This window comes from Stenella coeruleoalba (assembly GCF_951394435.1).
Source record: "Stenella coeruleoalba genome assembly, chromosome: 1".
Lineage (NCBI taxonomy): Eukaryota > Metazoa > Chordata > Mammalia > Artiodactyla > Delphinidae > Stenella > Stenella coeruleoalba.
The window spans coordinates 123,918,269-123,945,409 of NC_137169.1; the positions used below are offsets into that span (position 1 = coordinate 123,918,269).

Here is a 27,141-nt window from a genome sequence, read left to right on the forward strand (position 1 = left end):
CAGCTGGTGTGTGTGTGTACTGGGCTCTGTGAGACACATTCGGCTACCTCACCTCCAAAAAGGAAAATCTTGCCTAGGGTTGTTGGGCTCACACAGTGAAGCAGCCCAGCAAAGAGAATTTCCCACACAGAAGCTCATTCCTTGTCTCGCACGGGTTCCTGCCTTATCCACTCAATATACAAACATTAAGGACCTGCCACATGCCAAGCACTGTGCTAGGTCCTGAGGATTCAACCATGACCAAGACTGTTCTTAGACCCCAAACAACTCATCGTCTAGAGTAAGACAGCGATAAATAATTACAACACAGTGTGGTTAATACAAGGTGCAGATGGGAAGGGTTTGGAAAAGATTCTGAGAAGGAGGAAGAGAAGAAAAAAAGTTTTTTTACTTAACAGCCTCGTAGCAGGCGCTGTGCTAAATGATCATTGTGTAATTGAATCCTTATTATAATCCTGTGAGTCTGAGATTAAGGATATGCAGAAGGTCATACAGCTGGTCAGTGGCTGGCAGAGCCTGAATATGAAGCTAGGATTGTCTCAATCCAAAGCCAAACCTAGAACTGGGAATTGTAAGTTGCTTGGATCCTTTGGCAGAGAATGGGGGCATGAGCAATCCAACAGAAAGACCAGCATGTGCAAAAGCCTGAGGAGCGGAAGAGAAGTTCACATTTGGAGAACCAGGCAAGTTCATTGAGGCCCAAATGCCAGAGGGAAAGTGGAGGAAGACGAGGCCTGGGAGCAGGTAAGAGCCTGGTAACGCCATGCTGAGAAACACACTCAGTCCTGTGGACAGCACACGTTTCTGAGGGTTTTATACAGCGGGCAGCACATAATAGCTAAGGTTTGTGAAGCATTTACGATTTGCCAAGCATCAAACTAAGAGCCTGCATAAATTATCTCAATCCTGACAAAGAGCCCGTGAAACAGCACTATTTTATTCCTGTTTTTCAGACGAGGTACTTATGATGTGGAGCGTTCGGTAACGTGCTCAAGGTGAGAGCCTGGCCAGGGACAGAAGCCTGGGTCTATGTGACTCCAGAGCCTGCTACGCTTTTAACCAGCACCAGAATTAATCCCACTGCCCTGAAGCATCCATACAGGATCATACTAAAGTACCTTCTCTCTGCATCTAGAATAGACTGGTCACGTACCAGCCTTGGGAGAAGTAAGAAGTGTCAGTCGCCCAGGCGAGGGCTGCAGCACCCCGCGGTCGCCCTCTGGCCGCAGCGGGAGCCCGGGGTGGAGCAGGGAGTCCCCGAGGAAGACCAGTCAGCGCCGCCGCGCTGTTTCTAACCAGGAGCCTGCCTGCCTCGTGCCTCGCACACGACTGGCGCTCAGTAAATATTTACGGAAGGGAGGGAGGAGCCATGAGGTTGAAAAAGAGAGATTAAGAAGTGCCCAGCCTAGAGGACTAGGTGCAGGGTAGGAAATTCGGCATTCCTTCGCAGGGTTCGGTCTAATTCCCTGAAATTCCATCCCCATCACGCGCCCTAGTTTGCAACTTGGGGGCGTGGTCCCCGCAAGGCCTTGAGAGGGGGTTTTACGATTGGAGCAGAGCGAGGGGGCGGGGCCCGAGCGCAGGAGGCGGGGCCGAGGGGAGAGGACCTGCGATTGGGACTTGAGGCACCGCCGAGCCGCGGAGGGGGCGGGGGCCGTCAGGAGGGGCGGGGACCCGCGATGGGGAGGCGGGGCCGAGGGAGCGGGCCTGTGATTGGGACTGAGGAAAGATTGTCGGGCTGGAGGGAGCGGGGCCAGATGGAGGGGCGGGTCCCGCTCGGGGCGGGGCTGAGAAGCCGGCCTGTGATTGGGCCTCGCTGAGGCCAAGGGGGCGGAGCGCCCGTGAGGACGTGACGCTCCCGCGGAGGTGACGCCGTGCGGTTGCGCGCCCCTTCCGGCGCGGGGAGGGCGCAGAAGATTCGGGCCGTTCGGCCACAGGCCGTCTCTAGCGCCGCGGGATGTAGCGCGGGGTCCGCGGCCCCGAGCAGAGCCCGCCGCCTGCCGTAAGTTTCCCGGGGCTCCGCGGCGAGCGGGTGGGAGGGCGGGGGTGGACCGGAGCGCGAGGACCCCCGGGAGCCTCGGCGTGGGCCTGAGGCGGCAGCCGTGGAGCCGGCCTGCCCAGGCGTCCCGAGGGCTCCGAGGGCCCCGAGACCCCCGCCCGAAGCCGGCCGCGCCTCCGGCCACTCCGCGTCGGGTGTCCACGTTCGTGGCCCCTCCCGTGCGCGCCGCGTCCCCCGCTGCCAACAGCCGCGGCGGTGGCTGCCGTGCCTCCCAGTCGTCGGGGTGAGACGTCCGGATTTGGGCTCCGACTCGGGCCCGCCAGGCCGGAGCTGAGCCTGGCCCCAAGGCCGCGCGAGGCCAGCGCGGAAGGGCTGCAGGCCTGGGTCGCGGAACCGCCTCTCGGCTGGGAGTACCCGCCTGTGGTGGCCTGAGGAGCTCCAAGGTTCCTAGACCGTGAGTGTGCGCCCACCTTGATGGGGGAGAAGGGGACGTTGGTGGACAATTTGCCTTTGTTTAAGGTAGTCCCAAAAGCTGCAATGTGAGCAAAACCTAAAGTACGTTAGGGAAAAACGGAATTTCATTCCCTCAGAAATCTCTCATTGATGCCATCCTATGTTTGAGATTTTTGGTCAAGCCTTCGAGTTTGAAGAAAATAGGTATGTTTCTCCTCGGTTTCTGGTGCTACATTGGCGAAAGGGAAACTGACAAGGCGAATTTCATTTACATAGTTTCAGGTGTCAGAGGAGCAACAGGAGGCTTACTAAGTACTTAGCTGGATTAACCAGTTTCCCCCCAGTATGTAGAAGAAAGGCTAGAAAACACAGCAGGGACTATATAGGCCACTGACTTAACTCAAGCGAACGCTATAATGGCTGGTTCTTTTCTGAAACGAAGTGATCTTGGGATCTGTTTCCAGCTTTTCTCTCTTAATAGGGGTTGCGGCACCGGTGATGGAGCAACTGTTGTTCCTTAGGTTTTTCAGCATCCATACAGTACTAGGAACTTAGGCAGGGTGGTGTCAGACAGGTTGCAGCGTCAGGGTAATAGTTCCCAATTTGCAGCCACTAAGTTTCTTTATCCCAGGAGTAACTTCTGTGTTACCTTATAGTGGTTGATACTTGGGGAATCAATCTTGTTCCCTGTGAGCAACGTCTTAGGGTTAGACCTCCACAAAACTATACCTAACTTCTGAGAAGAATCTGAAAGCATTCCATGCTCAGTGGCCAAGAAATTACATGATCCCCAGGGGATAAACAGAAATTGTAAGCAAACACTTTGCCTGCAACTAGGAAGGAAACTCAGACAAGGGCGCAGCCTTAACCCTGTAGGCTCCCCATTGCTAATGGATAAAGTGCACCACCGTAGGTGGGCTTTTAGGCTGTCTCCAGTTTCTTAAGTCTGGCCTCATTTTACCTTTCCAAGACTTCCTTATGGAAGGTGGATTATTCACTGCCCTGGGGACTTTGTTCTTTCAAGCCTGCCTAGGTTCATAGCACTACCCTTCTGGAATGCCTGGATCGCATCTTTACTTATCAAGATCCTTTCTTAAAATCTTCCACCATACCTTTCCTGATTATTCCAGCTAAAATTGAGCTTTTCTTCTGAATTCCTCCAGCACTTTATGGCATTTAGCCTTGTAGTGGTTTTAGTAGAAAACAGAAGTTACTGCCTCCTCTTAAAATAGAGGCCAGCAGCCATGCGAAGCCACTAACTGGTCTCTTTGCCTTCTCTGTAGCCGGACAGTGCCACGTGTGTTGTGTGTAATCAATAGTATTCGCAGATGGATAAAAGACATTTGAACTTCGTTCTCGGCCCGAAAGTTTTTTCTCTATTTTTCCCTAAGAAATCTCCTTGACTCCTTTACTATAAAGCCACACGGAAAGTCTTTAACACGCTTGCTACAGTCTCCTGTCCCATCTACTTGTGATCATGCTGGTGAACTAAACAGTCATCTTTAAATCCAGAAGCTTTATTAATACTAGTGGGGTATTTTCTGGTGCTGGTACTCATCAAAGTTGTTACATTTTGTCCTTAATGTCCATTTGTCCCTCATGGCACCCACTGGACTTTGTTCCTCTCACTGAACTCAAAGTTGATTCCCTTTTCCCGCTCAGAAATGTTGGGGACGTGATTAATGTTCATAAAGTTTTAGCTATCTTGGATTGAAGAGATCCTTGAAAGTGCCCTCTAGGCAAACTGATTCCAAGTGATTGGATTTTAGACGTGCACCTAGTTTGCTTTTGTTTCATCGGGGCTTTCACAGTATAAAGTTATCACTATAATGTGTAACTATGGTGGCCATATATGTGTAATTTACTTAAAAGCCAGGTATTAAAAACAAGGACTGGTACGAAACGCCTTCATATTCCTGTATACTTTACTTTTTTTCTTTTTGTCATGGCATTTGAAAAGCTTACGTGTCTCTGGGATCAAAAAAAACAGACCCCTTCTGTTGGGATAGCTTTATCTGGAGAAGAGCTACAAAGAAAGCTACGTTGTGATTTTTCGCTGCAGACTCTAAGTCAGTGACACTGTGATCAAATAGGAAAGCTGAGGCTCCCTTACTGCAATTTGATAGTTTTCAAACATAAGTCTTTGCCTTGACTCATTTACCCCCCAGCAGTGCTATGAAAGCACCTTCCCTAAGAAAGAGAGCAGATAGAGGAGAAGATGGCTGTGTTCTTTGTCTTTACTGCTAGGCTAGCCTTGCTTTAGAACAATGTGAGTCATGTAGGCCTAAGATGGAGCTTACCCATGGAACCTCTGAGCGCCCAGAGACCCCAGATTAAAAACTCCTAGAAGAAGTTTTGTGCCTTTGACTCCAGGGAAGGAGTGTGCTGTAGCCTGGAAAACTTGGGAACTGGTTCACAAAATAAATGTCTCCAAAAGGGTGAGCTAAATAAACTCACCAGTAAATGCTGGGGCAGTTAAGAATCAGTCCTTTCCCTAGTTTGGCACCAGATGATCTTAGTTATAGGAGCACAAGCGCCTCCCCGCCTCCACAGCTTTATTCTCTAGTGTCATAGGGTTATCCAGCTGGAAAGCTTAGTGGTAAAGATTTATCAGCGTGAATTGAAGAAATCCCATCAAAAATGCACTCAGTGCAGTCTGGCCCAATTATAATTGCTATATTGGGTGTGGCGAGTTTGAGGGAAAATGTGTTTCCTCTAAAATAGGTAAGGATAGGAAAGCTAGTAGAAAGCTGAAGTACCTTCTGCTCTCCTGAGGTTCCCAGAGTCAGTCTTAACACTTTAGGGGCGGAGGCTGGTGGTATATAGTAGAAACTGAAACGCTTGCTTGCAGTAATTCCCAGCTGTTTGTGAGTGGCCCACTCTGTCAAGTGATATTTTCAGGTCCTAGCATTCATCATTGGCTTTTCTTTCTTGCCACACCTCCGACCCCTCTCTCTCCCTTTCCTGTCCCTGTGTTGTTACAGTTTAGAAGACCCAGCTGGACAGTGGACTTTGCTCACTGTGGTGACATGACAGCACTCAAAGTAACTGAACTTAGTGTGTGGCCATCCTAGTTTAGGGGTTCTCCGTCCACTGTCCTCCTGGAGCAGTGCAGTTGTATCACTGGTTTTGTACATATCACAGATTACCTTATGCCATCTGATTACAGGCTCTTCCAAGACAATGACTTAACTTGTTCAACTTTGTATTTTGCACAGTACCTTAAAGTGCCTTGGGGTGCTGGCCCTAAATACATTTGTTAAGTATTCAGTGAATGTGTTGGCTTACTCTGGGGAGAGGGACAGGAGGAAGCCCTACAAGCACAAGTCCATAAACCCTTAGCTAGCAACAGAAGCTAATAGGTCGTATGCTTCTTGCCTGGAATGCTGCCTCATTCATTCATTCATTCATTTTGAAATACGTGTTCTGACCAAAATCAGGGATATGTATAAATTTGTGATCCATGTAGTGTTGTATCCCAGAACCCGAGAATATCTGTATCTATATATCTGGCTTAAGCCTTAATGGCCACCCCTCAAATACTGGCAGCAGTATTCTAGAATAGCTGAGTATATTCCCCTTTTCAGACTACTCCAAGATGCCCAAAGCTATTTATGTTTTTGCCCCAGTATAAATTATTTCTTATTTAAGCTGTTTATTCAGTAGTACTTCACTTTGAGGCAATATGTTTTGTGGTCAGCTTATTGAGAAAGATTTCCCAATGTTTCTGCTTACATGGGTTGCCTATCTCTTGAGGTTTCAGAGGCCTCCAATTTCCTGTTCTCCTTGGGCTCAGTTGTTGGCTATGACTATGGGCTGGCGTCTCTCTTGTCAGAGTCTTGCACATTTGGAGGAAGAGGAACTGCCTGTGTGTTGACACCGAAGACAGGTCTGCGTGCACTGAGTTATGGGCGTCTGTTCTCTTGAACCAGCTCTGCCAGTAGCTTTCAGCTGTGCTTGGTGTGTTGAGCGTAGCATGACTGTTTTCAAACTTGAGGATTGCCCTCACCTGACTGCATATATCGCATGATAATCCCTGAGAAGGAATTGAGACCACTGTTGGGTAAACAAAGAACTGGTACAAGATGCCAAAGGTGGATGTCTGTGAACAGCCACCGGGGACGGACACGGTGCGCAGGGCTGTGCTGACTGCCCATAGGAAAGGTGTGGGTTGCCCGAGCTTCCGTTTCCTCCCCGTCATGCAGCTCGCCCCGAGTGCAGGTGTTGCCTGGCTCTCTTTGCACTGCCCTGTGCTTTTCGGGGCTCAGGTGACCCCAGTGCAAGAAAATGTGGATATTCTGGCTCCTCCTGCTGCGAGCAGGAAACGCCTTTGTTGCGGGGCTGGAAATCTTGGGGCACTTTTCCCCTCCTTTCCATACGCCTTCATCTCCCTGGGACCTGATTAAAGACTACTTCCTTACAGGATCTATGTGCCTGTCTCAGGTCTCTGAAAAACTCGTCTGAATGGGGCGTAGGTCATCAGCTATGGCTACTGGGACAACTCGCTGAGCCGGTTGTTTGGTGGCAGAGGGCAAGGCTGGGCTGCCTCCTGCCTTCAGCCTCCCGCATCCAGGCAAGTTATTGCTGCTGTGAGGGGCGGCTGTGTGGAAAGCTTGCTGTCCAGGTGTCGAACCCGGGCTGTGATCCTATAAGAGAAGTAGTAGACCTGGCAGAGAAACTAACCACTGGGCACCTAGCCCACAGCCGAGTTCCTTTTGTGTGCGAGGCACACGTGTCAGCATTTGTAGGTTTCAGTGGGCAGTTAGCTCACGTCTAAGCCGGGGGCCTCGCAGCGGTCACAGCAGGTGTCGGCCTCCTCGTCTGCCTCCTGAGTCTCAGGGCCAGGACTTTGCAGGGCAGACTAGCTCTGGGGCTGGTGGGCTAAACTCCGCTCCGTGCGCGTGGGAGGGACTTGCGGGTGGGTAGCTGCTCTTCTGTGGTGACCGTTTGGTGCAAAAAACAAATCCTTTGGAGGCAAGCAACTAGGTTTTCAGCCTTATCTTTAAGATTAGTGAGGTTCCAAGTAAAGGGTGATAGTTAAGAGGAGAACAAAAGCACTTAACTGGCCTCTAGGACTGGAGGGGCTGTGAGTCCAGGGGCTGTGTCTTAGTCCCTGTGTATTGTGTTTGGTGTTTGTGTTTGCTTTCAGTGTCTTCCATCACAAGGAACTCTCTGCCCCCTGGGGCCGAGAGACCCCACCCTTTCTCCAAGCTGAAGCCGCAGAGCATTGAGGTACCAGCCAGATGTCTTCTCACAAAGGACCTGTGGTGGCCCAGGGCAGTGGGGCTCCTGCCGGGAACAGGGAGGCGGACACAGTGGAGCTGGCTGAGCTGGGCCCCCTGCTAGAGGAGCAGGGCAAGCGGGGCGTCGCCAGCCCAACCAAAGTAAGTTGTCCCCCCAGGGCCCGCCTCTCCCCTGTTGGTCTCCCAAAGGGACTCTCCCTACCCCAGTCCTCATCACGCTGTAGTGTAGCTCTTTTTATCTGTTTTTCCCACTAAGCGGTTGCTTATACCCCAGTGCTTAGCACAAGACCTGAAATCCTGCAAGTGGCCAGTGCCTGTCTGTGGTTGAAGCAAGGAAGCAGTCAGGCAAGATTAGGCTTCGTATAATGAACAAACAAAAACCCCTGTAGCGAGTGAAGTAAGCCAGAAAGAAAAACAAATACTGTATGCTAACACATATATATAGAACCTAAAAAAAATGGTTCTGAAGAACCTAGGAGCAGGACAGGAATAAAGACGCAGACGTAGAGAATGGACTTGAGGACACGGAGAGGGGGAAGGGGAAGCTGGGACGAAGTGAGAGAGTGGCATGGACATATATACACTACCAAATGTAAAACAGATAGCTAGTGGGAAGCAGCCGCATAGCACAGGGAGATCAGCTCGGTGCTTTGTGACCACCTAAAGAGGTGGGATAGGGAGGGTGGGAGGGAGATGCAAGAGGGAGGAGATATGGGGATGTATATATATGTATAGCTGATTCACTTTGTTATACAGCAGAAGCTAACACAACAGTGTAAAGCAGTTATACTCCAATAAAGATGTTTAAAAAAAGCCAACGTGTAGCTTTGACAAGGTGGAAGTCTCTCTCATAGAGAGAGAGTCTTGGAAGTAGCCGCCACAGGCTGGTATGGATGCTGCACCCGGGAGGCACCTGTCCTGCTCTTCCATCTCATTCTTACTGTGTCACCGAGGGGCGGGGCTGGGGGAGCAGGGCCCACCCTTCCTGAAAGCACCTGGCAGCGCTTCATGCACATCGGTGTGGTCTTTTCATTTTGCCTGAGCAGAGTTGCAGTAGCATTGCCACCCTGAGTGAAACCAAGGACTCCGTTACGGAGGGGGAGACGGGTCTGCATCAGTCTGTGTCGCGAAATCTAAGAGGAAGCATCACAAGGGAAAGAACAGCCGGGAGGAGGAGCTGCTGTCCGCACACGGCCCGGAGCCTCTCCTTGGGAGGCGAGGGCTGTCGGACTGCACGCTGTGTGTCAGGCTTCTGTGCAGCTCAGGAGGGCCTGCAGCTTCTTTCCGGAACCAGTTTTGAGGCCCTGCTCCTCCTGGGAGCTGCTGTGGATGCAGAGTTTCAGTCGCCGTGGCACCCCCAGAGCCAGTGAACAGAGAACTGCACAGATTTAAATTGTTAGGGGAATCTCTGAAACTCCGTCTTTTTCATTCTTTTGAGCATTCAGTGATCTGGAAGAGAGAAATATTCGGGAAAATGGGGCAAGTTCAGAACCGCTGTGTTAGCGATAAGGGTGGGCTTTTGGGACTTGCAGAGCATGTAGGCCTGGTGCGCTAGGCCCGTGTGCCTCGGGTGCCAGTCTCCATCCGACTGTCCCCCATGTGCTGCGTTGGGCTTTCGCTCCAGCATTTACGGAATTGTAAACTCGTGCACTGTCATGCCGTAGGAGAAAAGGCCACAAGGCCGGTGTGTGGGAGAGACGCTGGGCAAAGAGCAGTGAGTTGGGGTTTCTCTGGATCGCTCACTCTGGACTAGGGAACTCCTGGGGTGTGTGTGTGTTTCCTTCGTTCCTGCAGGCCGAAGAAGAGCGGGCACGCGCAGTGCCTCAGGAAGAGGAGGAGGAGGTGCGGGTGCTGACGCTGCCCCTGCAAGCCCACCATGCCATGGAGAAGATGGAGGAGTTTGTGTACAAGGTCCTGTCCTGGAACGGGGAGGGCAGGCTCACCTGGGCTCCCCGCACCTGGCGGGCACGCCCTGGGGTTAAGAGCTTTCGCTCCTGTGCGTGGGCTTGCTTTCCTTTACGGTGAAGTAAATCAAGGGGAATCTGGCTAAATTTTTATTGCCTACTGTGTTGGCGTTGCTCAGAATATATTCTAAAACAGGAGTTCTTACCTGTTTTTGCTATTAGTCCCTTTGGCAGTCATCAAAATGTTAGAATGTGATATAGTAACACGGCACCTTTATTAATACGTTAGCTATGCATGACAAGCTATAATGTATTTTATTAGAATTTATCATTTCTAAGTGGTAATCAGTAGAAATAATATTTTGATATCTGCAAAACTAGTGTATGAAAATATCTGTGATTTCTATTGGTGACAGAGTCACAAATTCTAATACTAGACTTGCTCACACTTACAACTGGGGGAAATGTTAAATTTAGTTAGAAGTGATTGAAAATAAAAATTTTTTTCCATCCAAATTTCCAACACAGTCCATTGTCCATACGTCCCAGGTTAAGAAGCCCTGCTTTGAAAAGTCATAGGCTCAACCCAGTGAGAACGTAGTATCTAAAGGGGGGAAAGGATGGACAGGCGGCCACCAGAGTCTCCGGGGGCAGAGGGCAGAGGGGTAAATGTATATTTTTAAAACCATATATATAATTTCTATTTCCTTGTTTTCATTCACTACATCTACTGAATTTTAAAACTCAAGTAGCTGAAGGGAGGTCCTGCCATATTCCCTTTAAAGACTGAGAAACACTTATCTACTTACCTAAGCGTATCCAGGTGAACTATCATGACACAGAACAAAGCCATTCACAAGTCGTCGGTCCTGGGGCGACCTCGCTCGTGCTGTGTCTTGGCTTCTCTGGCCTCAGGCTGGCCCCACCGTTCCCTGGGCCCCTCTGGAGCCAGCCTGACGCTCTCCTTCACCCCTTGTCCTTGGGGCGGCTCGCGTCCTCGGGGCCCCGCTCAGAGAGTGTGTGGTTGCAGGTCTGGGAGGGGCGCTGGAGGGTCATCCCATACGATGTGCTCCCCGACTGGCTGCAGGACAACGACTACCTGTTGCACGGCCACAGGCCGCCCATGCCCTCCTTCCGCGCCTGCTTCCAGAGCATCTTCCGCATCCACACGGAGACCGGCAACATCTGGACCCACCTGCTTGGTGAGTGGTATGGGTGGAGGATTGGACTTTCTGTCTCCTTAAACGCCAGCACTTGTACAGCCTTTGTCCATGGGAAAGAAAAGCAACGTTGTTGTGACAGTTTGACAGCTGGCATCGTGCCTTTAAACTACCAGTGAGCTTGCTGGGCCCTTCGTCGCTGGTCTGTAAGGCGGGGGTGGGGGGGCCTAGAAGCGGAGGAGATGACGTCCTCTGTGGTCAGAACCATCCCCGGTGCAGGCAGCTCCTCCCACTTCACAGTCCCCGCAGTAGAAACAAAACGCCAGCATTTCAGAGGATGCTCTTTCTGTCTGGGTTTGTGTGACGGGTGCCGTTTTCTCCGGAAGTTGTCGACTGCGGTGCCCACAGCTCAGCCTGTAGCTTTAATGCTGGCTTAAATCATCACACGTTCCCTTTTTCCTCAGGCCTCTTTTCTCTCCGTCCTGTAGGTTTTGTGCTGTTTCTCTTTCTGGGAATCCTGACCATGCTGAGACCAAACATGTACTTCATGGCCCCCCTTCAGGAGAAGGTGGTGTTCGGGATGTTCTTCCTGGGCGCGGTGCTCTGCCTCAGCTTCTCCTGGCTCTTTCACACCGTCTATTGTCACTCAGAGAAGGTCTCTCGGACCTTTTCCAAGTGAGTGAGAAGAACGTCGGTAGGGACACCTTGTGATCCAGGTCCTGGCAGCGTCCTGGAAACTCCAGCAACTCCTAAAGATTCCCTGATGTGCCAGAGGAAGGGCTTTCTGTTTTGCTGGTATAAGAGGATCAGGAAACTTTTCTCTTAAGTCCTTCATGAGAAGTTTCACTGCAGCCTCCTTAACAGATGGAGCCCAGTTGTGGGTATATTTTCTCCCTGTGCAGTGCTGCCCTTTGTGAAACTTGGAGTACCAGTGGGCTGCTCTCTCGGACCGAGTACCCAGTACTGTCCTACCTTCCTGGTGGCCCAAGCCGTTCAGGGCGTGGCAAAGCTTCTGTGCTCCGTCCTGCTGGAGCTCCGACCCACCGGTCCAGTGAAGCTTATCTTTGCTGCCCGCCTATTGCTGGAAGCCCCAGATGTCCATCCTCTAAGGCTCTCCTTATTCCCCAGTTCTGAGCCTGGAGTTCTGTTTGTTTGCTTTTTTTGTTGTTGGTGGTGGTGGTTTTGGAGGTGATGGTGAGTTATTTTGTTTTTCTCAGTAACACCAGTAACAAGAATACATTTTTATCTTTAAGAAGTCGACTAAAACAGAACAGTACACCTTAATAATACTCCCAATTTAAGGGTTTTGTTTTTAGAACTCAACCTATCCGAACTGGGGAATACTCAGAGCCCTTCCTGCGTGGAAGCTGGAGACTGGCTGGAATATGGTGGAATTCCTGAATTTAAGTATCCATGAGGGGGATGTAGCTGTTCACAGCCAGGGGAAAGGGATACAGTTCAGACTTTTCCACTGCAAAATAGAAGTGCTTGACCTCATGGGGTTTTGATTCAGGATATAGGACAGATCGTATGGGAAGTGAGGGGCTGGGGGCGGTCACGTCTGAGAGCCGCTGGAGAACAGAAAGCCCTAGGAGCTCTTCACTTCTCCCACCGCTCCGCTCATTCTGTGGCTTTTTTCAGGCTGGACTACTCAGGGATCGCCCTGCTCATCATGGGGAGCTTCGTGCCCTGGCTCTATTACTCCTTCTACTGCTCCCCGCAGCCACGGCTCATCTACCTCTCCAGCGTCTGTGTCCTGGGCATCTCTGCCATCATTGTGGCCCAATGGGACCGGTTTGCCACTCCTAAGCACCGGCAGACAAGAGCAGGTGGGTCGGAAGACAGAGCGGAAACCTCATAGGTATTTGGACCTTGAGTCCAAGGGGGTCAACCCTGGGCCCTGACCTGTGTTTAGAACTGATCTGTGTTTAGAACTGATCTGTGTTTAGAACTTTCAAAACAGCGTGCATTTTCAAAGCTCAGTTCTCCCCCAGGTTTTATACTATTTCAGTAAAATGTTAATAGGACAGATAATTACCAACCTGGTCAATGAGCTACAAGTATAGAAATGACTGCTCTTATATTTGGTTTGAGGAAGTTAAAAAATGTACAAAGCAGTCATTTTAGTAACCTGAGGGTCGCTGAGCTCAAACCAAGGGGCTAAAATTAAACCACCCAAAGTTATTTTACTAAGGAATGGAAGGCTTGGCTTGGTAAGTAAAATACCTTGGGCATAAACACTGTTACCAAGTAACATGATGGCTGTGAGCATAAACATCTTCCTGTTGTCTCATCCAGACTCAAGCTTTATTACTCGCAGCAACACATCGATTAGCACTAGTCTTCGGTCCCTTTAGACTTTAACATCTGCTGTGTTTTAACCTTCATTTAAAATAATTAAGTATTCATCAAGTGCCGACCATGTGCCAGACTGATGCTTTACCAAGGCCGTCTGCAGAAACGGAGAGGCAGTCCCTGCCCTGCGGTTGCGTGTATGGCCGTGGTGTTGAGCCGGCACCCATTCTGTCCGTCCGTTTACTTACTTTGTGTCCAGTGGCCACTGACGACTTCCAGTCTGGGTCTCTCTGTCTCCTCAGGAGGTCAGGGTCCTGACCTTAATGGGAAACCTGTCTTGCTCCTCCCTGGCTGGCAAACTACCTGAGGCCTCACCATGTCGGTTCTGTACCCAAGGCAGCCATCAGGAAGTTCTGACCTACATGGTCGCCTCGGCTGCTTCACGGATAGTGAAGAATGTGAGACGTTTGTTCTTGGCGCTCCTTAGGAGGGAATAGCTATATCAGCATCTACACAGCCTTCTTCCCATTCTGAATGTTAAAGAAGTGTCTGCTGAGTGTTCTCCATCTTGCGCTAAATTTCCAATAAACATGTACTGTTCACCAGAAAGTAGCTCATCAGAGTGAGACAGCAGTGCCTTCCAAGCGGTACTGTTTCCATGCCTGACGCTCTTGTGTCTGCTTTGTTCAGGGGTGTTCCTGGGGCTTGGCTTGAGCGGCGTCGTGCCCACCATGCACTTTACAATCGCGGAGGGCTTTGTCAAGGCCACCACGGTGGGCCAGATGGGCTGGTTCTTCCTCATGGCTGTGATGTACATCACCGGAGCCGGCCTTTATGCCGCGCGGATTCCTGAGCGCTTCTTCCCTGGAAAATTCGACATATGGGTAAGAAACGACACTTCAGTGGGGCCTGTGGTGGTGAGACCGGCCCACAGGTAGAGCTCGGAGTCAGAGGCAGTGAGAGACATGGGTCAGGTAGTGTCTGGGGGTGCACACGAGTTCCTACATGCATGTCCATGCATGTAGGTGGGAGAATGGCGGGGAGGGGAGTGACCGATAGTAACATTTTGGCGTATCCCTGACAGGGCTTAAAAATTTTTTTTCTCCAACAAATCTATCACTTTTATGATGTAAAAAACTTTAGGGAGGAACGAGGAGAGGCGAGTGCCTTCTCCACTGCCTCCAGCCTTCCGTGCCGTCACCCTGAGGCCCCTCTCTTGTGTTCCTGCAGTTCCAGTCTCATCAGATCTTCCACGTCCTGGTGGTGGCAGCCGCCTTCGTCCACTTCTACGGGGTCTCCAACCTTCAGGAGTTCCGATACGGCCTGGAAGGGGGCTGTACTGACGACTCCCTCCTCTGAGCCGCCCCGCAAGGGCACAGCAGGAACTTCCCAAGTGCTTTTAAAATAACTTCTTTGCTGAAGTGAGAGGAAGAGTCTGAGTTGTCTTGTTTCTAGAAGAAACCTCTTAGAGAATTCAGAACCAACCGAGCTTCAGCCCACTTCACACTCACCGGGCAATAAACTCTCCATTCCCTCGCTGAGAGCAGTGGGGATGGGCAGACGTGGCCGCACGCCCCTCGGTAAGGCGACTACTGTCCCCTCACAGAGACGGGGCTTTGAAGCTCATGTTGAGAGTTTACCCCTCCTCCAACCGTTCTGGGGAAAAATGATGGACTGGGACTCTTCAGAAATTCTGTTTCTGGAAGAAACTGTCCCTCCCTCACCCCTGTCTTGACTTTGTAACCTGGCTTATAACAGGCCATCCGTTTTTGTAGCACACTTTTGAGAAACAGTTACAACCTCGTCCATCTTTCTAGGGCCTGGACTTGCTCACACAGCAGGAAGAGCAAAGCCACCAACTTTTACACAGCTGGCTAATCATGGAAGTGTGTCCAGGCTTCAAATAACTTGAGTTTTAATGTTTTCTTGGCAGAGTAATGTAAAATTAAAGTGGGGAAAGATATTTAATATTTAATACTAAGCTTTAAAAAGAAACCTGCTATCATTGCTATGTATCTTGATGCAAAGACTATGATGATAATAAAAGAGTACAGAAGACACTTGGCATTCAAAGATTTAACATGTGTGGTCTCAGCTATTTGCAAAGGATTAAGTCCAAAGGATTAAAACCAGTAAAATCATTGCAGATTCTGCTGAGGCACAAATCTGAATCATAGGTATTGCCAGGCTGGCGTGTGCGGGCCAGCGAATGAGCCTAACTGAACTCCTAGCACGTGCTGCTCCAGGCCGCTTTACGTGTCTCCACTTAGCGCACAGACATTTCCTGGAGAAGTTGGTGTCGTGCTGCAGTAGAGTTCAGTAATTAGAAGATACCGGGCTTCCCTGGTGGCGCAGTGGTTGAGAATCTGCCTGCTAATGCAGGGGACACAGGTTCGAGCCCTGGTCTGGGAAGATCCCACATGCTGTGGAGCAACTAGGCCCGTGAGCCACAACTACTGAGCCTGCGCGTCTGGAGCCTATGCTCCACAACAAGAGAGGCCGCGATAGTGAGAGGCCGCGCACTGCCATGAAGAGTGGCCCCCGCTCGCCACAACTAGAGAAAGCCCTCGCACAGAAACAAAGACCCAACACAGCCATAAATAAATAAATAAAATTTTAAAAAAAAGAAGATACCTGCCTTGTGAGCATCAAAGGTCTACTACATGATATTAATACTCTAGACTTTAGTTCTTTTAAAACTGCCCTGATTAAGGTCTCTTCAAGAGGTTATTCCATGCCTTTTTGTGCCTTTGCAAATTTTCCCCAGCCTGACAACGAGTTCTGTTCATTGGATGCAAAAGGCCTGCAGTAGTCACTTCTGAGCTAGTGTAGGCATTGGACGGGAATCTTTTTTTTTTTTAAATTTAATTTCTGGCTACGCCGGTCTTAGTTGCAGCACGAGGGATCTTCGTTGCAGCATGCAGACTTCTTAGTTGCAGCATGTGGACTCAGTTGCAGCATGTATGCGGGATCTAGTTCCCTGACTAGGGATCGAACCCGGGCCCCTTGCACTGAGAGCATGCAGTCTTACCCACTGGACCACCAGGGAAGTCCCCACATGGGAATCTTATTGAGTTGCAGAGTTGGGTTCACTTTAAGGGTCAAGTTTGTACAACTAGGAGAACAAGTGATCCTTTTAAAACTAATCCAACTAGGCCAACAAATCTCTACCTCCAGTGGTAATCAGGGAAGTGTAAATTAAAACCAAACTGATAAACCATTTTACTCCTACCAGATTGGCACAAATTAAAAGTCCTAAGACTGAGTGTTGGTATGGATGTGAAGCAGACCAGATGCTGCTGGTGGAACCATAGGACCACTTTGGACATGTTACAACATTCAAACATTACATGAAACAATACAGTGTGAGATGCATCTGATATCTATCCTAGGTTACTTCATTTAAAAAATGCTGGTTCTGGGGTTTCCCTGGTGGCACAGTGGTTGAGAATCCGCCTGCCAACGCAGGGTACACGGGTTCGAGCCCTGGTCTGGGAAGATCCCACGTGCCGCAGAGCAACTAAGCCTGTGTGCCACAACTACCGAGCCTGCGCTCTAGAGCCCGCAAGCCACAGCTACTGAAGCCCGCGCACCTAGAGCCCGTGCTCCGCAACGAGAGGCCACCGCAGTGAGAAGCCCGTGCACCACAATGAAGAGTGACCCACTGCTCGCCGCAACTGAAGAAAGCCCGCGCACAGTGACACAGCCAAAAATAAATTTTTTTTTAAATGCTGGTTCTGACCCACTAAGTTTCATAACTCACCAATGGGTCACAACTCACATTCTGAAAAACATTACCCTTGAGAAACTCAGCTTGTACTAACAGATTCATTGTAGCTTTGCCTAGTAGCAACATACTGCAGACAAGCCAACCATCCAGAACTTTGAGTGGAAAAATAAATCTTGGTTTATTCTTATGATGAAACACTATTTAGCAGTGAGAGCTAGTTACAGTGATGACAACATGGTTGAATCTCAAGATTCGGAGGAGGGAGTGGGGCTGCTTGGAGTAATATATCTGGTGTGATTGCACTGATGTACTGTTCAGAAATGTGCAAAGTTAATGATAGCTTAAGGGTATAAACATGGTAAATACTTTAAAAAAGGAAATGTTAATTCAGAAAAATGGTTACCTCTGAAGGGGAAAGGACAGGGTAACATACTGGATATTTCTAAAGTAAAGCTTGTATTTATTAAATTGGAGGTGCATACCTGGGTATTCTTTATACTGTGATCACTTTTTCTTGCATATATAATAAGTATATCTGTTTAATACAAAACATTTTTAAATTTAAAAAAGTACTTAGGGAGCTGATAGCAGAAGTCTCAAACTGCTGACCTGCAGGCCGCAAACATTCACAAACGTGACCTGTTTGGAAACAGTCAACCTCGGCCCAGTAGCGGCTGTGTCTTTACAGAGGGCTGCACTCTCAGGTTCATCCTCGGCCCTACCCAGCAGTGTGGTCACCTGCTTGGCCCCCGGAGGCATCTGAGTTTGCAACCACTAGTATAGAAAGAACTGGAAGGAAACAGACCACATCTGGTCCAACTCCATCCATGTTGTGCTTGAGGAAATATGAGACCCCCAGCAATTGGTGAGACCCCATGTGTATGTGCTTCATCATCTTCCAGTAGACAGGACCAGGGAAACAGTCTGAGCGAGACATCTTCTTTGATGTCTTGAGCATCTTCTTTGTACTTTTCATGTTATTTTGTCTTTATTTTTAACCCTGTTAAGTAGGTGGTATTACCCCATTCCACAGATGAAGAAATTAAGGCCCCCAAAGGCCAAAACTTTTTCACAAGATGACAGGATTGCAGTATCTGAATCCAGATCATTCTGACTTAAACCCCAGGTTCTAAAGCCTCAGATCATTTAAAAATCCTGATTTCACTATCCCTTACCTTTACCAAAACTGCTAACTAGCAGCAGGTGAATATTACCTTCTTTCTCTAACTGCATGCTATGGTTCATTCACTTCCTAAATACTTGTTGAGGACCTGCGGTGTGCCAGGCAATATAGGAGAAAAGTAAGTGATGACAGAAACATTGATAAGTTTTGATTAAAGAGAGGCCAAGAATAAAAGCTAAGAATCTGACTCTGTCCTCTTCCTATCAATAAGTAAACAATTAGGGAAGAGACTAATCTGTAGCTATAGAACATCTATTGTCTTGCAATCTAAAAAAGGTTCAGCACCTTTGGAGAAGTTTGGGAGAAGTCCTTGATGTAAAAGCGGTTCACAGAGGAGTCCCATCTCCCCCAGAAAGTGCCTTCCTTAGTATCTGTGTTATCACTGGTCAGGGGCAGGAACCAGCTCTTGGGAGGCATGAGGTAGGCCTGGGTACAAATTCATGATGAATTTCAAAGCAGCAGCTGGGCCCCTGCTGTGATTACATTCAGTAATTAAGAGGCACATTCTCATTTCTGCCATACTCTGGTGGCACAAAAATGCAATGCACTCTGCCTAGCCGGTTTAGAGATTTGACCTATATTCTACGTACCTGATCTAGAGTTCCACAGCACATCCCCGTTTTCCCTTACTGAAACCCTTCAGTAGCTGTAAACACCCAGAGTCATCCCTGGAGTCCAAACAAAAAGGCAGGGCAATGTGTGGAACCTGGGTGATTTGACTCACCTCATGCAGACACAGCGGACTTAAGAAACTCAGAATCACTCTGGGCTGTAGCGTACTGAGTCAGATGTCCAAACGACTCGAAATATTCTCACTTGAGGACTGTGTTCCCACAACTTAAGCACTCAGAACATGCTAGGGCTGTACCCTTGAAGAAAACAGAAGCCTGAACTAGTTCCCACAGTGTGCTGGCTTTCTTGCTAGCAGTTTCTCCATCTTTTACTCTCAGGTAAAGGAGTGCGCATATTCTAAACAAAGCCTCTTTTATTAAGTTCCCTCTCATATTTGGAAAAACTCAGTTTAGCAGCCAGGAATTAGGCAATATCATTAAAGCATCTGGGTGCTATTCTGCAACCAGAAAACAAGGTATTATTTTTATTTAAATTATACATATTTTTAATTCACATGATGCAAAATTCAAAAGGCATAAAAATATAGAGGAAAAAATCTCCCTCCCGCCCTGTCTCCCAACCAGCCAGTTCCTCTCTCCAAAGAAACTAATGTTACTACTCTATTTTGTATTATTCCAAATGCAATTTTTATACATATACAGGCAAGTACGACTATTTATATTTCCCCAACCCTTTTACACAACTAATAGCAAAGTATGCACACTTTTCTCAACTTCATGGTACTGAACTGTATGGATGTACTATACGTTACTGAACCAGTCCCCTACTGATGGGCGTTAAACTTGTTTTCAATACAATCTACAAACAACCTTGCACACACATCATTTTACATGTGTGTGAATGTATACACAGGATAGATTTATTAAAATCGCTGTTAAAGGATATCTGCATTCATCACATTTTGGTGAACTTTTCCAAAATGCCCCCCATAAAACTTGTACCAATCCTGCACTCACAATATGTAAATCAGAGAATTTTAGATCAGAGATACGATATGAGAGATGGAAACACTACGTAAAATTAGACTGCTACCCACTTGGCTATAGTTTTATTATCCCTAAAGAATCAAAGGCCCCACAGAGGAAAACAGTACAAACACAACTGGTTTGGACCTTCACATGAACTGAATCAAGGAACCTCATTCCCTTCTGAGCTACTGAGATAAGTGCGCCGAAATCAATCAGAAGCTCCGCATCCTAGAGCTGTGAAAGGCAGCAGAAGCGGAATAGGGAGATGAGGACTCCCGGGACTTCTAAGAAGATCCTTCGCAATCTCCCTCGCAGTGTGCAGCTTCTAGAGACCGCCAGTTCCTTCCACTTAACTGTCTCGGAGTGCAGAAGCAGAGGAGAACCACCCAGTGGTGATGACAGGCCCGACTGTGATGCAGAGAACGCTGAAGTCCATGGTCGAAGGACTCAGGATTCTCACCACAGCGATGGTCGGCCCGAAAAGGCCATTGTGGACAATGGAAGTGAAGAAATTGGAAGCCTCCGTAGGTTTTCTCGATGTAAGAGGGCTCCTGAATACCTGTCAGGTAAAACACGCCCTGCAGTCAGCCCCTTAGCTTAGAAAGCTCTGGAATCCTCTCAGTCCGCCGCGCCTCGCGGCCCTGGGGAACATCGTCTCAGCCGGTCACCTGGCTGGGGCTGCACCCAGGCCCTCGCGCCCGAACCCCCCTCCGCCCCCAGTTCCCCGCCCCCAGTCACCCAAACCCTCCTCGCTGCTTTCTCCAGACTCGCAGAAGCCGGCAATGCACACCCGCGGGTCACGTGACGTGGCCACTCACGTGACAGGACGGGCGTGACGTCATCACCGCGCGCGGCCGCCGGGACCGCGCCGGAGCCTCCGGGTCGGGGCGGCGGCGCTTGGGTTCTTCCCGGGCCGCTCGCTCGCCCCGCGCCCAGCCCACGGGCCGGAGCGCAGGTGAGTGGCCCGGGGGCGGTGGCCGAGGCCCTTCCCTCCCGCCCCTCCCACCGTTGTCCCCTCCGGGCGAGGAGGAGTCTACTGGCGTGCAGCGCCCCGACCTCCGCCTGCAGGCTGTCGGGTAGGACAGCATCGCTCCTCGCCCGCCGGGAAGGCGGCCCCTCCGCAATTCGACGCCGCCCAAGGCTTCCGCGGCGCAGCCGCTCCACCGGGAGGCTGGCGGGAGCCCTGGGCCAGGTCACCTCTGGGCGGAGGGCGGAGGTCGAGAACCCCGCGAGGGAGACCAAGCCGCGTTGGGGTAGCGTTGGTTTGACAGGCCGAGCCAGGTCGTAACCCCCCGAGAAGGTCTTCACCGTAAAGGGGGGAGGGGGGGGGTCTGTGCAGACCTTTCTCACATCTCCAGAGTTGAAACTAAGTTGACTTAAGGAAAATCTTTTTGAAAATCATCTTATGCTTTGATGAATCCCCTTTTCTGTAAAATGGGTCTTGCGGAGTGGTTGGAGCGCTCATAGAAGAATAATACGCTAAGTATAAACAGGAGTAGATGAGAATTTAGGATCTCGTTTTTCCTATTCATATGAAATTATGGTTGTGAGTTGTGGACTCTTGAAAACCATAGATTGATTTTATTTTCTTGGATCCTTTCAGAAAGTTTTGGATTCCACATAAGACAGACTCTCTTAATAGCCACCCCATTTCATTCCCCAGAAATTGTCCTGGAAGCAAATAAACAACAACAACAAAAAAACAGTGTGACTAAAGCCTGTCAACAACCACGAAAGTACTTCTTACATTGATTCTTTTTTATATGTAACCTGTTGATATTACTGAGTTCATTTAATTGATGCATACAGGTGAACTTTACAAGTGACTGGCTATGGCCGTAAAATTAGTAGTAGAATTTTGATAGGTTTCTATCCTAGTAAGTCTCTCTCTCTCAGTATAGAAGAATTACTGCAAATATTGATTTGTTAATGCTGATTGATGTTTACAAATAGAGTAGGGAGACCCTTCTATAGAAGAGCTTCAGTAGCTTAAGAGAAAGTTCATAAATAAGCTTGCATGGTTTCCATTATTCAGTATAGGTATTGGGTCCTCATTTGAAGTTTCACTTTAAGAAGAAATCCAGATATAGTTGGAAGTCATCATAAATAATTATTTGTGTGCTTCTTTAGAAAAAAGTTTATTTTTACTGATACTGGCCTTTATTGCCCTAGGTTGAATATGCAGTTTTTCTTTTCTTGTGTTCTATTACTAACCATTTATTATACACTTGCTAGGAGAGAAAAAAATATATAAAACAGGGTCCCCACCCTCTAAATATTTACCTACTTAATCTACTTAAGGGTTAGGGTTATATTAAAAATAGCGATGTCACACTGTTAAGAAATTTTATCTTCTCACTTTATCATGTGAGACAGCAGCCTTGTGAAGATAGGCAGGAAATGTATAGTCTCTTTCTACTTACAGTACAGTTGCATACTGATTACAATAAATGTCAAGTGATTTGGACACTCGATGATAATGGAATTCAGAGGAAGAAGAGATCGTTTTTACTCGGGATAATTAGTGGCTAGATTGTGTTGGTAATACCAGGAATAGGAGTGCTTCCTACTTGTGGATGTTTGAGTCTGATGGAGCCTCCTTAATTTGTAAAGCTAATTGAATATATTTAGTTTCTCCAGTCCTTCAAATATGCTCATTGTTTTTTTTTTTTCTCTCTTGTACCTGCAGAATCCAAGGATCCCTTTCATTCTCTCTCCATATTGCCTGATGGGAGGCATTATGGCCCCCAAAGACATAATGACAAATACTCATGCTAAATCCATCCTCAATTCCATGAACTCCCTCAGGAAGAGCAATACCCTCTGTGATGTGACACTGAGAGTGGAACAGAAAGACTTCCCTGCCCATCGGATTGTGTTGGCTGCCTGCAGCGATTACTTCTGTGCCATGTTCACCAGTGAGGTAAGTGGTGAGTCATCTCCTCACAAGTGGAACCTCACACATGTCACTTCACAGTTGTCTCATTTCACTGAATAAAATAGTAGAAGTCTGATGTAATAGTGAATTTCTATAGTATGGTGTTAAATGGGCCAACTCTGGATAAGATCTGCCACTTAGTTTTCTCATCTCTGAATGAGGGATAATAGTAATACACAATAGCATACGGTTACTGTTACAGTTACTTGAGAAAATTACATATGACGTGCTTAGAACAATGTCTAGCATGTAGTAAAACAAATACCAACTATTGGATTTTACTTACTGCCTTTTTAATTTAAATTTATTTATTTATTTATTTTTGGCTGTGTTGGGTCTTCGTTTCTGTGCGAGGGCTCTCTCCAGTTGTGGTAAGCGGGGGCCACTCTTCATCGCGGTGTGCGGGCCTCTCACTATCGCGGCCTCTCTTGTTGTGGAGCACAGGTTCCAGATGCGCAGGCTCAGTAGTTGTGGCTCACGGGCCTAGTTGCTCCGCGGCATGTGGGATCCTCCCAGACCAGGGCTCGAACCCGCGTCCCCTGCATCGGCAGGCAGATTCTCAACCACTGCGCCACCAGGGAAGCGCTACTTACTGTTTTTTAAATTTGTTTTCCTTCTTCTAAAGTTTAATATTTTAAAGTGAATACTGGGGAAGAGGGAGGGGGGAAGGAAAGAGGAGTGAGCCTCAGTCCTCATCCCATTCCTTCTAACAATATGTGGAGAAAATCAGTCTTCATTCTACCAGTGAAGGCTTTAGAGTAATTGCAAATGAGAGGGAGAGGGCTTAGTGCCTGAGTCTGTGGGTGTTTGAAGTATCACCTAGAAAAATATGCTGGCTCTGGAGCACAAGCCTTTAACAAGGGAATTAGAAACAGGTTGGCTTGGCAAGAAAAGAGGTAGTGCTCTCAGAGTACTAGGAAAAAGACTGCCTTAGTAATTGCCTGGCCAGACAGCTAAGATGTGAAGGAGGCTGCTTGGTGAATCGTGAGGGACTCAGCTGAGCAGAGGGGACCACTGCAGACCTCAGCTCCCAATATCTCAAGTCTGATTTTTTAATTTTAAATAAATTGTCTTCATTTCTTTTTAAGCTTGAATGGTGAGTACACCACTTGATTATATCATTTATCTCTACTTATATGTATGGCTGACATATTTCATTACAGTAACACTTTTTAAAAAATCCTCTCAACCACCAGGGTTTTATCAGTGCAGGTGTTGCTGCTGACCTGAGTGGGAGAGATCGTGTCATGAGAATGTCAGTAACTGCCTTTTACGGGCAGATGCTGTGTTAGGTGATTGTCGCCTCCCACTCACCCCAGGGGTGGTTGTTACCATCTCATTTTGCAAATGAAGAAATAAGGTCTCAGGTGCTAAATGCCTTATAGCTTGTAAATGGTAGAGGGGATTTAATCCTAAATTAACTTAGCTTGATTCTGATTTTGCTGTTCTAGTTGTAAAGCCAGAGTCGTGTGTGCTGCTGAACCAGCGCTCAGTCACATGGCTGGTAGGGAGAATGCGGAAGGCTGACACGTCGCCCCAGCAGACCCAGGCTAATTTTTTTCTTTTAATATTTATTTATTTATTTATTTTTGGCTGAGTTGGGTCTTAGTTGCTGCACGCGGGCTTTCTCTGGTTGCAGCGAGCAGGGGCTACTCTTCATTGCGGTGTGCGGGCTTCTCATTGCAGTGACTTCTCTTGTCACGGAGCACGGGCTCTAGGTGCGTGAGCTTCAGTAGTTGCAGCACTTGGGCTCAATAGTTGTGGCTTGCGGGCTCTAGAGCGCAGACTCAGTAGTTGTGGCTCGTGGGCTCTAGAGCACAGGCTCAGTAGCTGTGGCGCACGGACTTAGTTGCTCCGCGGCATGTGGGATCTTCCCAGACCAGGGTTCGAACCCGTGTCCCCTGCATTGGCAGGCGGATTCTTAACCACTGCGCCACCAGGGAAGCCCCAGGCTAATTTTAAAGTGACCCTTTGCAGGGAGACATTACAGACCCTGTCCTGTACGGTACCCCAAGGAGCACCAGAAGTGGTGATATTTATTTAACTGGGCAAATGTCATGGCTGCCAGCAGGAAGCACTGAGGACTCGGACTGCTGGCTGCTCACTACATGTTGTGCATCCTGTCTTCACTCTTTCTCTGCACATTCAGGAATTAGTGTGGAGTTCTGTAAAAGAACTCTCTTTTATTTTTTTTTCTCACCAGTGATTATTTTATAGTCTTTCTTTAAAAACTGACATCAGGCAAGAAAGTGTCAAATGGTCTTGTCTTTTTCAACTGAAGTATAATTAACCTACAACACTATGTTTGAGGTGTACAACATAGTAATTCATTATTTCTATACAATATAAAATGATCACCGCAACAAATCTAGTTACCATCTGTCACTGTTCAAAGGTGACAGAAGGGGAAGCCGTATGTAGATATCCAGGGTTTAAAGTATTATTCACTTTATTCCTCATGCTGTACATGTCATCTCTGTGACTCATTTATTTTGTAATTGGAAGTTTGTACCTCTTAATCTCCCTCATCTGTTTCACTCATCCTCCTATCCCCTTGAGGTTTGTTTTTTTTTTAATTGAAGTATAGTTGATTTACAACATTGTGTTAGTTTCACGTGTACGGCAAAGTAATTCAATTATACATGTGTGTTGTATATTCTTTTTCAGATTCTATTGCATTATAGTTATTGCAAGATATTGAATATAGTTCCCTGTGCTATAGAGTAGGTCCTTGTTGTTTACCTATTTTATATATAGTAGTGTGTATCTGTTAATCCCAGACTGCTAATTTTCCCTCCCCCCAACTTTGGTAACCATAAATTTGTTTCCTGTGTCTGTGAGTCTATTTCTGTTTTGTAAATAAGTTCATTTGTATCACTTTTTAAGACTCCATACAGAAGTAATGTCATATGGTATTTGTCTTTCTCTGTCTGATTTACCTCACTTACTATGATAATCTTTAGGCCTATCCATGTTGCTGCAAATGGCACAATTGTTTTTATTACTGTTTTATGGCTGAGTAATATTCCATTGTGTGTGTGTGTGTATACATATACACACACACACAATATATGTATACACACCACATCTTCTTTATCCTTTCATCTGTTGATGGACACTTAGGTTTCTTACATGTCTTGGTTATTGTAAATAGTGCTGCTATGAACATTGGGGTGCACGTGTCTTTTCAAATTAAAGTTTCCATCTTTTCCGGTTACATGCCCAGGAGTGCAATAACTCTATGTTTAGTTTTTTAAGAACCTCCATACTGTTCTGCATACCCTTGCATTTAAGTTGTTTAAAGGAGTGGTTCCAGAGACGTGGATTTTTTTCTTTAACATCTTTATTGGAGTATAATTGCTTTACAGTGGTGTGTTAGTTTCTGCTGTATAACAAAGTGAATCACAGCTATACGTATGTATAGCTGAATAACAGCTATACATATACATATATCCCCATATCCCCTCCCTCCCACCCCTCTAGGAGGTCACAGAGCACAGAGCTGATCTCCCTGTGCTATGCAGCTGCTTCCCACTAGCTATCTGTTTTACATTTGGTAGTGTATATATGTCCATGGCACTCTCTCACTTCGTCCCAGCTTACCCTTCCCCCTCCCCGTGTCCTCAAGTCCATTCTCTACATCTGAGTCTTTCTTCCTATCCTGCCCCTAGGTTCTTCAGAATCTTTTTTTTTTTTTTTTTTTTAGATTCCATATATATGTGTTAACATACAGTATTTGTTTTCATCTTTCTGACTTACTTCACTCTGTATGACAGACTCTAGGGCCATCCACCTCACTACAAGTAACTCAATTTCGTTTCTTTTTATGACTGAGTAATATTCCATTGTATATATGTGCCACATCTTCTTTATCCATTCATCTGTTGATGGACACTTAGGTTGTTTCCATCTCCTGGCTATTGTAAATAGAGCTGCAATGAACATTGTGGTACGTGACTCTTTTGGAATTATGGTTTTCTTAGGGTATATGCCCAGTAGTGGGATTGCTGGGTCTTATGGTAGTTCTATTTGTAGTTTTTTAAGGAACCTCCGTACCGTTCTCCATAGTGACTGTATCAATTTACATTCCCACCAACAGTGCAAGAGGGTTCACTTTTCTCCACACCCTCTCCAGCATTTATTGTTTGTAGATTTTTTGATGATGGCCATTCTGACTGGTGTGAGGTGATACCTCATTGTAGCTTGTTGTTGTTTTTTGTTTGTTTGTTTGTTTTTGCGGTACGCAGGCCTCTCACTGTTGTGGCCTCTCCCGTTGCGGAGCACAGGCTCCGGACGCGCAGGCCCAGTGGCCATGGCTCACGGGCCCAGCCGCTCCGCAGCATGTGGGATCCTCCCGGACCGGGGCATGAACCCGCATCCCCTGCATCAGCAGGCAGACTCTCAACCACTGCGCCACCAGGGAAGCCCCTCATTGTAGCTTTGATTTGCATTTCTCTGGTGACTAATGATGTTGAGCATCCTTTCATGTGTTTGTTGGCAATCTGTATATCTTCTTTGGAGAAATGTCTACTTAGGTCTTCTGCCCATTTGTGGATTGGGTTGTTTGCTTTTTTGATATTGAGCTGCATGAGCTGCTTGTAAATTTTGGAGGTTAATCCTCTGTCAGTTGCTTCA

At 47.7% G+C, this 27,141-nt stretch overlaps 2 protein-coding genes across 7 annotated transcripts in view; both read left to right on the forward strand.

The window, feature by feature from the left end:
- The first annotated feature begins 1,866 nt into the window (after positions 1 to 1,866).
- ADIPOR1 (adiponectin receptor 1) lies at positions 1,867 to 17,194 on the forward strand. 4 transcript variants are annotated; one of them, XM_079925432.1, is made up of 8 exons: positions 1,867 to 2,002; positions 7,602 to 7,836; positions 9,490 to 9,606; positions 10,687 to 10,801; positions 11,248 to 11,434; positions 12,401 to 12,588; positions 13,745 to 13,938; positions 14,285 to 17,194. In XM_079925432.1, the coding sequence occupies exons 2-8, from the start codon at positions 7,696 to 7,698 to the stop codon at positions 14,411 to 14,413; spliced, it is 1,071 nt and encodes a 356-aa protein (XP_079781558.1). In that variant the 5' UTR covers positions 1,867 to 2,002; positions 7,602 to 7,695; the 3' UTR covers positions 14,414 to 17,194. The 4 variants fall into 4 exon arrangements, with proteins under 4 accessions (XP_079781558.1, XP_079781555.1, XP_079781556.1 ...); XM_079925429.1 differs by having other exon boundaries at positions 10,630 to 10,801; positions 14,285 to 17,191; XM_079925430.1 differs by lacking the exon at positions 1,867 to 2,002 and adding an exon at positions 2,016 to 2,453 and having other exon boundaries at positions 10,630 to 10,801; positions 14,285 to 17,191.
- Positions 17,195 to 19,963: 2,769 nt separating this feature from the next.
- The window catches only part of KLHL12 (kelch like family member 12), a gene marked incomplete at its 5' end in the record, with an annotated part of 28,286 nt that continues 21,108 nt past the window's right edge, over positions 19,964 to 27,141 (forward strand). Inside the window, 2 exons of one of the 3 annotated variants that reach the window (XM_079934512.1) lie at positions 19,964 to 20,134; positions 22,252 to 22,491. In XM_079934512.1, coding sequence (XP_079790638.1) covers positions 19,964 to 20,134; positions 22,252 to 22,491 — 411 coding nt within the window. The other 2 variants (XM_079934510.1, XM_079934511.1) reach the window with 2 other exon arrangements.

Coding starts and splice junctions, on each gene's coding strand:
- ADIPOR1 (XM_079925429.1), top strand. CDS start 7,696: ATGTCTTCTCACAAAGGACCTGTGGTGGCCCAGGGCAGTGGGGCTCCT. Junction 9,607..10,629: donor TGGAGGAGTTTGTGTACAAG/GTCCTGTCCTGG, acceptor GTGTGGTTGCAG/GTCTGGGAGGGGCGCTGGAG. Junction 10,802..11,247: donor CATCTGGACCCACCTGCTTG/GTGAGTGGTATG, acceptor TCCGTCCTGTAG/GTTTTGTGCTGTTTCTCTTT.